The sequence below is a fragment of the Globicephala melas genome, chromosome 18, assembly GCF_963455315.2.
Source record: "Globicephala melas chromosome 18, mGloMel1.2, whole genome shotgun sequence".
Lineage (NCBI taxonomy): Eukaryota > Metazoa > Chordata > Mammalia > Artiodactyla > Delphinidae > Globicephala > Globicephala melas.
Window position 1 is genome coordinate 32,886,181 of NC_083331.1, and position 14,608 is coordinate 32,900,788.

General features: G+C 35.0%; 1 protein-coding gene across 1 annotated transcript in view; it reads left to right on the top strand.

The window, feature by feature from the left end:
* Nucleotides 1-14,608, top strand: part of TDRD3 (tudor domain containing 3) — a 203,135-nt gene that overhangs the window by 154,834 nt on the left and 33,693 nt on the right. Inside the window, exon 12 of the mRNA XM_030830358.3 lies at nt 5,118-5,243. Coding sequence (XP_030686218.1) covers nt 5,118-5,243 — 126 coding nt within the window. The remainder of the gene's footprint in view (nt 1-5,117; nt 5,244-14,608) is intronic.

The following is a 14,608-nucleotide window of genomic DNA, read 5'->3' on the forward strand; positions in this document are numbered from 1 at the left end:
AGATATTAGCAAGGTAATAAAAACAGAGGTGAGTTATAGTGTGAGGGACCTAGGTGGATGTGAGGATCAAGTCAAAACATATTTGAAATAAATATTTCATATGTAGAGTAGTTTCAGTTGATAAGGGTGTGCCTGTGTGTGGCTAAAAGGAGTGGTGGAAGTAAAGTTAACTGAAAATTTCAAGGAACTGAAATTCAGGCTAGGAAGTGTGGTTGGATCTTTTAAAAGATGCTGTAGGGCTTGGGATCAGGAGGTGTTATCTAATGATAGCAGCAAGGAGGGGTCCAGGTACAACTAGATGGCGTAGTCTTTTAAGGTTTTGGTATGAATGTGAGATAACATTTGTCTAGAAGCAGCATCTCTACTGTCAAGTTTTTATTCAAGGCTAAAAGCAGAGGAGGAGACAGCACTAGCTGTGTCTTTTCTTTTTTTCAAGAAAAGCAAAAGCCTTCCCAGAAATACCAACAGACAAATTTCATTGGTTGGAACTGTTTCACTTGGCTTCTCCTTGGCTATTAGGGAGACTTGGAAAGCAAGTACAGGTGTTCTTCACTATCTAGACTCTTACTCTTGCAGCTGAGACCACTCACTTTTCAAAATACAACAACTGTTTGATTTGGCTAGTGAGGGGTTACTTATGCTTAACTGTTTCTCCATTATGGTAGAGGCAAGAAGTAGTTGGAAATCAGTGTTAGTTTATAGAACTAACATTGTCTACCTTAGAGGGAGGGTTCACTTCTGTCAGATGCTTCTGTGAAAGGTTAAGGTGAGGATGGAAATTTTAGTTTGCATTGGACAGTGTGGAGTTGATGGTGACCTTGACGAGCAGAGGAAGTAAATGATTAATAATTAATAATGTTTGAAAGGCTTGGTAAAAGACTCAGGCTTTCCATTGAAATCCCATAAGGATTGTGCCCTAGTAGTAAGTGCAAAATACAAACAAGCCAGTACAATGCCTAAAATCAGCCCTTTACATGATTAAGGATATCTCCTTGTACTCTATCTGCCTGCCCCCCAAAATATAATCCTCTTTTGGGGAAAAGTAACATTTTCTATACAGATCCTCTTCATAGTATTTCATCTACAATGTCTGGTATCCTATAAAAAATTATGAGGCATGGTTAAAAATACAAAGAGAGAGAGAGAGAGAATATGAAAGACCAGAAACAAATAAAGCAACAGAGAATAACAGACCTAAGATATTTAGATATTACACTTAGACAAGTTCTTCAACAAATATTGAGTATTCAACAGACCATAATTGAGTAGCTGCTAAGCGTTAGGTGCTTGGGATATATCAGATAGTTTTATCTGTGCTGTTACCCAAATGCCTTCAAATACCTGATGAGATTGTTATTAAAGCTTTACTTTCAATTGTAATTTTCTCAGAAAATCAATGATACTGAATTCATCTATTGCCTCTACTGAATATATTCAAAGTAATGTCATATAGCTTCTGAAAGATAGTGCCTAATATTTCCCAAAATGTTTTGAGCTTTTAGAGTAGTCTTAGAATAATTGGATGATCGTCTAAGATGACTACTTTGAATTTACGTGGATGTATACATTCAGTTTAGAGTGAAGGACTGTAGGCTCTGTATAGATGCACCTTTAAGCAAATAAGATAAATATTCACTCTCTGAAAGAGATGGCATTAGTTATCTTCTGAAACCACCTAATTTAAGAGATAACTTTTAAGTGTTTTTTCAAGAATAGTCAACTTTCCAATTTTCTAGCCAGAGACTAAGGTAAAGATTTAGGGAAAGCATTGCCTATAACTGTCATTAAGAAAGCATAATCTTAATTGCATTGTAATGATGTTCTGGAAATAATCAGTTAGTATCATTTAAAATATTCCTCATGATACCTTGCCTTCTCTCAAGCTTTACTTCCATAGAAGGATTTGAGCATTTGGGACAATGCTTTTTCTCCCTGTATGTCTGCCATAACTAGTTCAGCTCTTTCAACTGGGGTATCGTAACAGCCTCCAAATTGGTCTCCTTGCCTTAAATCTTATTCCTCTTAAACTTGTCACTGAAACTGCCAACACTGTGATCTTGGTCTTAGAGCATATGTCATTCTTCCTAGTTAAAATCTTTCACTTGTAGCCTCTAGCATGCATATAGAGCCTCTATCAGCTGGTCCTTACCTTCTTGTCCTGTTGGTTGACCCATCATGCCATAGTTAATTTAAAACTGCTTGTTGTTTCCTATCCTTTTCTTCATGTTTCATGTCTCTGTAACTTTCCCTGGAACACCCTCCTCAGTTCTTAACTTGGCTAAATACTCTTCATCCTTGAAGACCGTATCCGTTGTCATGTGCCCCAGGAAGCTTTTCCTGAACTCCTCAGCTTTATTAAGTGCCATATCACTACACCTTTATTGCAGTACTTTCCACATTATATAGAATTCATTTTTCACATGTAGTTCCTGAAAGGATGCCAAGTTATTTGTTTCCCTAGGATGTATTATGACTGGCTGTCATTGTTGAACTTACCTGTTGAACTTACCTGAACTGACATTAATTATCTAAGAAGCTTACACCTGAAGCATGGGTCCAGAAATACAGCAATTTACAGAACACAGAAGCGTAAGGCTAAGAAATAAAGGAGGAAGGGAGAGATGTGAATGTATATTAAGAACTCTAAGATAAGGAAAATTCTAGCATGGTATCTCGAAATTTGCTAGCATCCAGATCTGGAAAGGAAAATATGATGGATTAACTTAATAACTTTTGTAGTATGAAGTATACTAGTTAATCAGTGAAAACAGGGACTTCCCTGGCAGTCCAGTGGTTAAGACTTTGCCTTCAAATGCAAGGGGTGAGGGTTTGATCCTTGGTGGGGGAGCTAAGATCCCACATGCCTTGGGGCCATAAAACCAAAAAATATAAAACAGAAGCAATATTGTAACAAATTCAATAAAGACTTAAAAAAAGGCATCACTTATTTAAAAAAAAAAACTCAGTGAAAGCAGGTTCTTTCCTGATATACCCAGAGTAACTGCTATTTTAGAAGATTAAGAATAAGAATTTTTGTTGTGTTTAGTATTTTTTGATTCTGGTGAGCCTATTAATGTTACTGAACTCAGGCTTTTCTGTTCATAGCTTGAAAGCCAAATCTCGAGAGACAAGTGTTGAGTAAAAGGAAAGATGGCTTTATTGAGGAAGCTGGCAGTCCTGGGAAGAAGATGGACTTGTGTCCCAAAAAACTAACTCCCCATTGCTCATCAGGGGGCAAGAGCTTTTAAAGTGGACTTTCAGGGATGTACGTGTGGAGGGAGGGGTTGGTGGAGGGGAGCTACATGCAGAACAGTAGTCAGCTCCAGCAATCATCTTGAAACTGGTCATGCAGTGACCTGATCAGCATCATATGATTGTTTTAAGTACAAGTAATCTTCAACTCCAGCGTCGGTGTGTTCCCATTTTCTTGAGGCCAGTTCTTGGAATTGTGTAAGATGGAACAGCTTATGTCATGGCTAGTCATCATGTGGTTAACTTTTTTTTTTTTTGCGGTACGCGGGCCTCTCACTGTTGTGGCCTCTCCCGTTGCGGAGCACAGGCTCCGGACGCGCAGGCTCAGCGGCCATGGCTCACGGGCCCAGCCGCTCCGCGGCATGTGGGATCTTCCTGGACCGGGGCACGAACCCGTGTCCCCTGCATCAGCAGGCGGACTCTCAACCACTGCGCCACCAGGGAAGCCCGTGGTTAACTTTTTCTACCTGGTGGGGGTTTCAGTATCTGCAAAACAGCTCAAAGGATACAGCTCAGAATATTTATCTATAGCCCTGGAGGAGAAACTAAAGGTCCTTGACTTTGCTTAATGGCTAAACTATCAATATTATTTTTTTGTCTTGCTTGACTGTTTTCCTTTGTTTCTGCATTTTCTCACTTCTCTGATTAAATTTATTCTTTGGCTAAAGTTTTTCTACAGACAAGGGGCAGGTGGAGGACATGGAGGGAGAGGGGTGTTTGTCCTGGGAAGGTCCTATAGGGTCCTGTTATATTAAGGGTTACTGTTCGAGTGTTATATTAGAGCATCCAACTGCCCTAGTTTGAAGAAAACATTTCTTAAGAGTAAATAAGAGTTTTATGAGTTTTTCGTTTCCATATCATATTCACTAAGCAACGTTCAGATGTATAATTTGAGTCCTGAATGGGTTGACCTATAGTGGAGGGAATACTCCAATCAGTTTGACCTACTCCCAGTTACCTCAACAGATAAATTTAAAAATTGTAGTTGTTACGTAAATTCAGTTCCTAGTGAGTTTGTTAATGTGTGTTGCTTCCAAGAGCCAAGGAACACTGGGTAAACAGATGAAATAAAAGTGTCCGGTCTTACAATGTCTCAAATCCTATAAATCCTGGGTATAAGTAATGTGCTTACTTTTTACCTGAAAACCCTCCTTCACCACAGCTGCCTGTATGACTGCAACAATGAGCCTTTTTCTTTGTTTTGTTTTTTTTTTGTCATGTATTTCTGTTTTTTAAATACATTGCTCCATACTTAAATATTCTGATTAGTACATAAGAATCATCTTACCAGTTTTAGTCAAAGGGCTTCAATGGCTAACAACAAAACATAACACTAGTTCTTTTTACACCCATTAGCATGTGAATGTTCTTCTCTATTGACCCTCTTAGTTCTGAAATCTTACTACTGCTCAGTGTACGTATATCAGAACTCACATGGCTGAGAGAATTTCTCTCTTTTTCTTAGCCAATTTATGATTATCCAAAGGTAAGCTTTCTTTCCTAAAAATATTATTCTCTTAAAAATTATTTTCTTTAACATATTGTATATTTTAAAGTTGCTAAGAGTGTAAATCTTAAAAGTTCTCATCATAAGAAAAAAATGTAACTATATGTGGTGATGGATGCTAACTAGACTGATTGTGGTAATCATTTCACAATATATACATATATCAGATCATTATGTTGTCCACTTAAAACTAATACAATGATATATGTCAATTATGTCTCAATAAAAATTGATTTAAAAAATGAGCTTTCAAAAAATACAAATATTGTAACATTTTGAGTATTTACATTTCCATCATGTATCACCCTTTGTAGACAATATTGATTGTCATATTTAAAATTCCTTTTTGTCTCCTCAGTTTTACCGAGCAGAAGTTGAAGCTCTTCATTCTTCAGGTATGACAGCAGTTGTTAAATTCATTGATTATGGAAACTATGAAGAGGTGCTACTAAGCAACATCAGGCCCATTCAGACAGAGGCATGGGTACGTGATCCAAATTCTGTACAAAGGCATAAGCTGTTTTGAAAGAAATACATAGCTCTAAAAGATTAGTCATAGTAATATGAAATTTGCCAGTGGAAAAATATTTTGAATTTGCTTAAAACCAGCTACTCCTAAAGTAAGATTTTAATTTAATAATTACATTGAACTACAGTAAAAATGAATGCATTGCAATTGCTTCTCTTGTATAATGCTTTGTTATATTATGCTTTGGAAATAGGTGCCCTTATTTATATGTTGGCCAAAAATGTGTATATGTTTTTATGGGTTTTTATGCATATTTTGTTCTTTCCGAGTTTGTTACTTTAAATTTGACTAAATTATGTCCAGCAGTTGTCAAATTTAAGTCTCTGTTGGATACATGTATATTCTTTATTATTTTAGTTACATGTAAAATTAAGAAAAACACTTTAAATTATATATGAACTCATACTCCATTTACTACACGTATATTTATATATGTATATGTGCAGATTAAATTTAAATATCTTTGTTTAATAATTATTTGATTAATTTTGTTGCCAAATGTTATGTCAAAGCTGTGATGATTTTGTTGATGTAATTTAGACTGTATTGGCCTCATGGAGTCCATTTTATACAGGACTTATGTGACTTTACATAGATAGATTCTCAGCTACATTTAGGCAAAAACAGGAGGACAAGGCATATTAGAATTTGTTTCATAAAGTTTTTTTCAAAATTTATTTCCTTTCTGTAATTTGTGGATACCTGTTAATAAACTTATCACTAGAAGCCTAATTTGTTGCTGTTTCCCTAAAATGTAAAAATATACTAGAAAACTATATCATCTAGACAGTAGCCTTCATCATTGAAGCATACATTCTCATGAGCTGCTTTTAGTTTAGTTTAGCTTTGGTCTTTCTAGATTTTTCTGTCATGACCTCTGTGTCACTGCTCCCTCTCGCCTCCCCAAAAAAGATAAATAAAACAACAACAAAAAGCCTAGTAGCAGCAATCATATTTGGGTCCATAGATCTTTATTCTTTACCTTTTTATTCTAGAAAAATGATCATTTTCTAGGTAGCTTATTGTTTCATATTTTACAGTACAACATTCATACGTTTAAGAGATCCTTTCCTTCACTCTCATCCTCTAAAGTTTAGCTGCTTTTTCCCTAAAAGACTGAAATACCATCAGTGTCTAATTTATATCTTTTCTTAGAGAAACTTGATGTAACTATATCTTTTGCCCTTTTGATTCCCATGTGATGGCTATTTTTATTCTCTTTTCATTTATTCTCTTTTTCATTAATACATCTTAATGTAGTTTTGATGGTAAAAGTATTTATTGAGTCTTTATTTGTAGAAGTTGAACCCTAGTTTGCTATTCATCATGTGATGCCAGTGTTTTTGGCCATTACAGTCAGAGTCAAAATAAAATTTTTACATTTAGTGTTTTTTTAGGAGATTTAATAAAAGATTAATTTTTTTTTTTTTTTAATGTTTGATCTTTTTAATAATAATACTGCAAGCAAGGATACATTGAGGGGCATTCATACATTGCTAGTTGTAGGGTAAATTAGCACAGACTTTCTGGAAGGTAACTTGGCAGCATGAATAAAGAGCTTTATCATTTATAAGTTTTATTATTTTCCAAATCTTATTCAATAACAAGTACTACTTTTCAAATCAGAAAAAAAATTAGTAAGCATGAGGAAACCAACCACCTGATGACAAACTTAAATAGTCACTAATTTCACCAATAGATTTGGGTAATTTCAAATTTCCTTGCTAACACAAATTTTGGAATAAGTCACCTTATGTGTATTACTGAATATGTTCATAACAACCAGAGCCAGAAGTGGGATTTGTCATTTGTTAAATTCAGGCAGCTCACCAAGCAGCCCAGACTTAAACATGAGAACAAATGAATTGCGCACCATAGCTTTGTACTCACATCTCAAATGACTGACTACCTTAGGTACATCTTACCTTCTTCCCACATCCACTTTAGCCATTGAATCTCTCCCTGAGATTAAGAAAAGATTTATGATGAAAAAGATAGCTCTTACCATCGGGAAACTCTTCCTCCCCTAGAAATGCCAACCCTTTGCTCCTTGCAAAGATATGCTCTGTACCAGCATTTTATTTTGGACCCCACCTTATCCTAAAACAATGGAGCATCTTGGCTGAGCAGCCCACAGAGGATTCCATCCGCTGCTGGCCAGACAGAGCTGGGGATTAGGAGTAAACACTGGGAGCCCCAAGCGGATCAGCCAGTGTGTCCCTGCCCCTCCCCTAAGCTTTATGCTTCCTCCCGTGGAGCCTTCTGTACCTTCCAAAGCCCTCAATGAATGGGCTAGAAAAAGGTTCTTTTCTTCCCTTGGCACTTTACTGCCATGCATGTTTCCCTGCTAGCATGGGCTACTCCATTAAGCCTCCTGCCTGTCAAAATTACTAGACTCAAAGTAGGCACCAGGCTGTATATCTTCATTGCCTCAAACTCCAGAGGACACGTCAAGCCCTCCAAGTCCAATCCACTCCATCAGTACCACAGGGGAGTGGAATGTCTGCTGGTACAAAATGCCCCACATCCCCTCCTTGCAAGCATCCCCAGTCTCCACAAGGGAGTCTCTCAGGGTCCCTTCACTTGACTTCATGGGGAGCAAAAAGTCTTTCACCTCAAGCAAGTACATCCTACAGGCCAAGATTCCAAAGATTATGCCTTCCTTTCTATCTCTATAATTATATAGACCTGGGGGCTTAGAGTTTAGGGTTCCACGGCCAGTTTTGTTATTGTAGGTCTTTTCCTTCTTTTGTGTTTCTTGCCTAGAGAAGTTCCTTTAGCAGTTGTTGTAGAGCTGGTTTGGTGGTGCTGAACTCTCTCAGCTTTTGCTTGTCTCTAAAGGTTTTAATTTCTCCATCAAATCTGAATGAGATCCTTGCTGGGTAGAGTAATCTTGGTTGCAGGTTTTTCTCCTTCAACACTTTCAATATGTCCTGCCACTCCCTTCTGGCTTGCAGAGTTTCTGCTGAAAGATCAGCTGTTAACCTTATGGGGATTCCCTTGTGTGTTATTTGTTGTTTTTCCCTTGCTGCTTTTAATATGTTTTCTTTGTATTTAATTTTTGACAGTTTGATTAATATGTGTCTTGGCGTATTTCTCCTTGGATTTATCCTGTATGGGACTCTCTGTGCTTCCTGGACTTGATTAACTATTTCCTTTCCCATATTAGGGAAGTTTTCAACTATAATCTCTTCAAATATTTTCTCAGTCCCTTTCTTTTTCTCTTCTTCTTCTTGAACCCCTATAATTCGAATGTTGGTACGTTTAATGTTGTCCCAGAGGTCTCTGAGACTGTCCTCAGTTCTTTTCATTCTTTTTTCTTTATTCTGCTCTGCAGTAGTTATTTCCACTATTTTATCTTCCAGGTCACTTATCCGTTCTTCTGCCTCAGTTATTCTGCTATTGATCCCATCTAGAGTACTTTTAATTTCATTTATTGTGTTGTTCATCGTTGCTTGTTTCATCTTTAGTTCTTCTAGGTCCTTGTTAACTGATTCTTGCATTTTGTCCATTCTATTGTCCATTCTATCTCCAAGATTTCGGATCAACCTTACTATCATTATTCTGAATTCTTTTTCAGGTAGACTGCCTATTTCCTCTTCATTTGTTAGGTCTGGTGGGTTTTTATCTTTTTATCTTTTTATTCTTTTCTCCCTAAAGAAAAATTTAAGTTTCTTTACTTTGTTTCTTCTCTACTTCCTCTTTCTGTTCCAGAGTGGACATAACTTATGAGCACATTTCTCATTCCTCACTGTAGCTTTTCCATTCAGAGGTGTTTGGTACTGAAGTGATCATTTTCTTTCTACAGTCAGTGACTTTTCCTTTTTTCCCCTTAATAGTCCTCGTTGCTTTATTATTGATTTTAGGTCTTTGTAAACTTAGCTGGACAATAAATTTATCACGTGACAGCCCATGTAGTGATTCTGAACCACAGCAGTACTTTCATATCCCTGCCTACTTGTGAATACTCTTCTAGGCTTTATTGTGCTATTTTTTTTTTTTTTTTTTACCTATTTACTTTTTCTGCAGTCAACTTAAAAATCTTTCATAAGATACGTGAAATATTTTTCAGGTAGAAGCAGGATAGTATTACTAAATCTTTTGGAGATTCTGGTATTTCTTTTCTCCTATTTACAAGTAACCAAGTGATTGTTGATGTTTTATGATTTTGCATAAATTAATACAGCAAATATTTTTGGATCATGAACAGTGTTATTGAGGATAAGATCATCCTTTCTTCCTTATCTGTGTGAATAATTGACTTAGTTGTAGAAGCAGCTCCTTCTTGATAAATAGAAGCCACCAGCTTAACGTATCTTAACCCATCTCCTTTTTTTTTTTTTTTTTTTGCGGTCCGCGACCCTCTCACCGTTGTGGCCTCTCCCGTTGCGGAGCACAGGCTCCGGACACACAGGCTCAGCGGCCATGGCTCACGGGCCCAGCCGCTCCGCGGCATGTGGGATCGTCCCGGACTGGGGCACGAACCCGCGTCCCCCGCATCGGCAGGCGGACTCTCAACCACTGCGCCACCAGGGAAGCCAACGCATCTCCATTTTTAAAAAAATACATATGTGCGCATATACATAAAAAGCCTCTGAAGAAAAACAATCTATGTGGCTGTCAGTACATTTAACATAGAATTAGTGTAGAGTTCTCTTATCCTCTGAGAGTGCTGATGTTGGGGTCTATGAGCACTTTTTCTTTTTGTAACTTGGGAATTGTAACAAGTTTTAAGTTAATCCAAGCAAAACATTCACTATACTAATAAGAAGGTAACTCTAATTGATAAGTCATACTAGAAAAATTAAAGAGCTGCAAAGGTATAGCAAGGTGTTAGAAGCCTTAGCACAATTATTCACTCACACTATGGACTGTGTAATTTTTAATTTTTTTCAACTCTTGCACTACATATGTACATTACTGTTTTTAATTATGAAATGATTTTGTATATTTTATTAAGGTTTATGTTAGTTATTGGCACAAGATTCTGGAAAACCTCTTTTTTTCCTAAATGTAGCAATGATCATTCATTGAAATTTTTTTAATAGTTTGCAGGAAAAATAACCAAGAAGCCTGCATATAAACCAAAAATCTTTACAGAAATCAGTTGTCTTTATTGTCTCTTAAAGGTGTAAGGATAAATTATTAAATAAAAAGCATGAAATGAGATTCAATGACTAAGTTAATAGTTTCTTATATGGAAAATTAGAATAAAAATCAAGTTAATAGTTTAAATCTTAATATTTTTCTCATGAAGTTTAAGAACTAATTGCCTTAAATCAGTCTGTAGACAAATTTCTATTTTCCCCTTCTATCTGGATGTATCTTTTTACTTCCAGAACATACTCAGTGGTGATATTTTAGATGGCAAAAATATATGTTCTGATTATGATTAAATATGTTATTTCCTCCAAAATGATCTACTGAACTTTTTCTTATGTTATGTCATACTTGATTTTTTTTTCTAGCTAGATTAAACCTGGATCTTTTAACTATGGTAAAATATTCTGTCTTAATTTTAGTGTCTTTATTATAGTAAACTCTCTCATATATTAATGTGAGATTCACAGCTCATTCTTTTTTTTTTTTTTTTTTGCGGTACACGGGCCTCTCACTGTTGTGGCCTCTCCCGTTGCGGAGCACAGGCTCCGGACACACAGGCTCAGCGGCCATGGCTCATGGGCCCAGCCGCTCCGAGGCATGTGGGATCTTCCCGGACCGGGGCACGAACCCATGTCCCCTGCATCGGCAGGCGGACTCTCAACCACTGCGCCACCAGGGAAGCCCACAGCTCATTCTTAAGTGGATAAATCCTCTTTTTTTTTTTAATGTTCTTTGTATATTGCAGGATTTTCCTTATTTTACCAAAGTAAATGAAGCATTATGGAATCTCATATTATTTGTAAAACTATGTAGGGAGAAAACCATAATATTATTTTATATTTCTGACCACTGTATGAGAAAACATTAGGGGCAAAGGAAACCTATTTGTGTTTCCTGCAGGCGCTTCAAATTTATTCTTTTTAACTCTAAAACTAATATCAAGAAACCAGTAAAAAGATGCCACAGGCAATTTGGAATTACTGTAAAATACCCTGGCGTTGCTGCTCAGACAAATCTTTTGTGTTTTTAGAGTGTTGTTGCTTCTGAATCACTTTTCTAAACCTGGAAGGACAGTGTCAAGTCCTGATTTCCCAGAATATTTATGACTTGTATGCCACTGAGACTTATATATCCCAAGAAATGTTTTAGAACATGCTGATTTCTAAACTTTCTTTTTAAAGGTTCATAGTATCAGGAAATGATCTTTGTTCAGTTAATGTTCCAACTAGAAAAATTATGATTGTATTGATAATGGTTAGTTCTAAGACCTTAGCATACACATCAACTTGGGCAGTAATTCTGGAAAGTGACAGATGGATTGTTATTGTCTTTTAACCTACCTTAAATGTTTTTCTGTAGCATATTTATTTATTCAACAAATATTCATTGTATGTATGTTAGGTGCTAGGCATTGTTCTGGGTGAGGAATATATGTTAGTACTCAAAACACACAAAAGTACTGCCCACAAAGTTAGAAGAAAGTTATATTTCCAATTATGTGAAACAAACTTAAATATCTCATGGGAGTGTTCATTCTTACCTCTTGAAGCTTTAAAACAAGATATAAGTGGGAAAAATTTTGTTTACTGATTTTTAATTTAAATAATGTTTAGATCTTTATTTTATTTCACCTTATTTGAAGATAAAATTATTACAGAAGAAGAAAGTGTCATTTAATGAATTTTATCTATTTAAAATTTCCTATCTGTTTATCTACTTGATTTAAAAAGTAAATTTCTTTTTAGATGGGTTTGGGTTTCTTTTAAAAATAATTATAATGTATATCTTTTTCAATTTTAGCATACTTTAAAAAAAGAATTATCAGTTTCAAGTTTTACTTTTGAAGTAACTTTGTGCAAAATTTATTTTATAATGACATCCTGGGAAGCACATTTGAAAATTACCTTTTCAAATTCAAATAATGTTCAGAAAAAAACAAAGTATTCTACCACTAATAAAAATATTAAAGAGAAACATATTACCCCCCAAAAAATCCCTAACCTATTTTATGAGGAAAGAGATTGAGAGTTTTGATATGTAAATTAATGACTTAAAATGGATCCTAAATGTATTAGATGTATTAGTAAATTTATTAGTAATGTAAAATGTAAATTTATTAGTAATGTAAATGTATTAGTAATTTTAATGATATAGTAATAAAGTTAGGCTATATCTAGTTTGTATTTGATATCAAAGATCATAATAGATATTAAAAAGAGGACAGTTGTTATAGAAACCATTAACTTCAAAGGGAAATTAGAATTATGTAACAGTGAGGTTCTGCCAATTAGTATCCAGTAAAAAGTGCAGGCACCTATTTGATCAGAGTCCAGAAGGTTTTTCATTTCTGATAATAAGTTCTTAAATAATTTAGTGGGTATAATTTACCATACTTAAATTTCTGCACTAAAAGCATAATTTGAGTAAGGTCAGTGAAATACTGAAATACATTTTCTTCCACTATACATATTTTGGGACACTTCCCTTTCTGAGATTGCCTTATAGGCAATGCTCATTTTCTTTTGCAGTGTAAACACAGAGTAAATCAAAAGGAAACTGTACAGCTAGTTCAGCCCCATTTAAGAACATAATTTTCACCTTATAGGTGATGGAATTTGGGGGATTCCATGTAATATCTTTAAGCTCTGTTTTAATAAAGTTTGGTTGTATTTGATATGCTTTATTTATTTCTTAATCTATCACCCAGCTTTTCACAATTCGCACAGGAGGTTGTGGATTATACAGAAGGACTTTACTAGAGATATGAAAGCTTCTGACATAGAGGGAGAGATGATTCATTCATAAATGATGCCATATACATTGATATATCAACTTAAATACTGTTGACATCTACCTCCTGAATCCCAAATTCTGTTTGTGAATTTGAGATTATTATGAAACCTAAGAGATTATTATGAAAATCTTGAGATCTAGTTTTGACCGGGCTATATTATTCAAGAGACATTTTATTTCACCATTAAATTAATACTAAGAAAATAGTATGCTATTTTAAGAACCTGTACAAAAGTACTGCTTGAATTTTGCTATCTGATAATTTAATGTATTGTAATCTATTCAAAGGAACTGTATATAAAAATATCTTTAAAAGGTTTCTGGGTAATCTGAGTTTTCCTTTATTGAGCAATGAAAGTACATCATGTTATTTCATGTTCCTTTTTATTGAAGGTAAAATAACTCCCAAAGTGAAATAACATGGTAGGGTATTACCTAAGATGTGCTGTCTTTTTGATTTGTTTCTAACTTTAATTACAATTAATAAAACAATTTAAGCCTTATATTATTTAAATATTAAGAATCAAGTTAGCATAACTGTTTGAAAAATCTTTTTTGTGTACATGAATAATACCAGTAGCTATTATGTTAATCTTTTATCTTCTAAGTCTCCCCTTTATTAATAGCAACTTAAAGGATGGACTCCTGGATTATGGTGCTGGTCAATTGAGAAGTAAATTCCGAGATGCTTTAGACTTATGCTAAATGTTGTATAATTTTTATTTTTTCTTCAAAGTAGTCTTAGGAGGCATCCTGGGTATGATCTACAGCTGAAGGGGGCTAGGATTGTCAGATGAACTTATTTTTTCTTTTGACATTTTTGATTTAATAGATGCAAGGTTTGTTCTCTTTCAAGTGTAAATTTTATTTTTTCATTTACTTTACTTACCCAGATTTTTAAAACTGTAATTTCAAACTGCACTGAATTTTACCATTCCTTCACATATGTGTGCAGAAGACTTGCTAATATACTCATTGCACAGGAAATAAAGTAGTAAAATAAATGAATATGAGGAATATTTTTGTTTTGTTTTATTTCTTGTTCCCAAAGATGTTGAAGTATCATATTGGGCATGTGCCTTGACTAGGCACTCATGTCAGTATGTTTTAAAGACTTTTATAAATCTGAAGAGGCATCCTTCTTGAATTAAAAAAAAACCAACAGTGCACACAGTTCTGTTTTAGTTTCTAGTGAATTTCTGAGCCTCTTCCATCTATACCTAAAAAGGCAGAAAAATATGTTGCTTATTGCACCATAGACTTTATTCCCTTTCAGATGGAGCTCCTACAATGCATCTTTCCAATTCTAAAGTCAGTGGTTGTGAACTTTGTTGGTGATAGGCTAAAAGAGGATTTATGATACATATTTGATTGCGTACCATAACAAGTCGTCAGTTGTCCATTTTCTTTTTTAACCTTACATG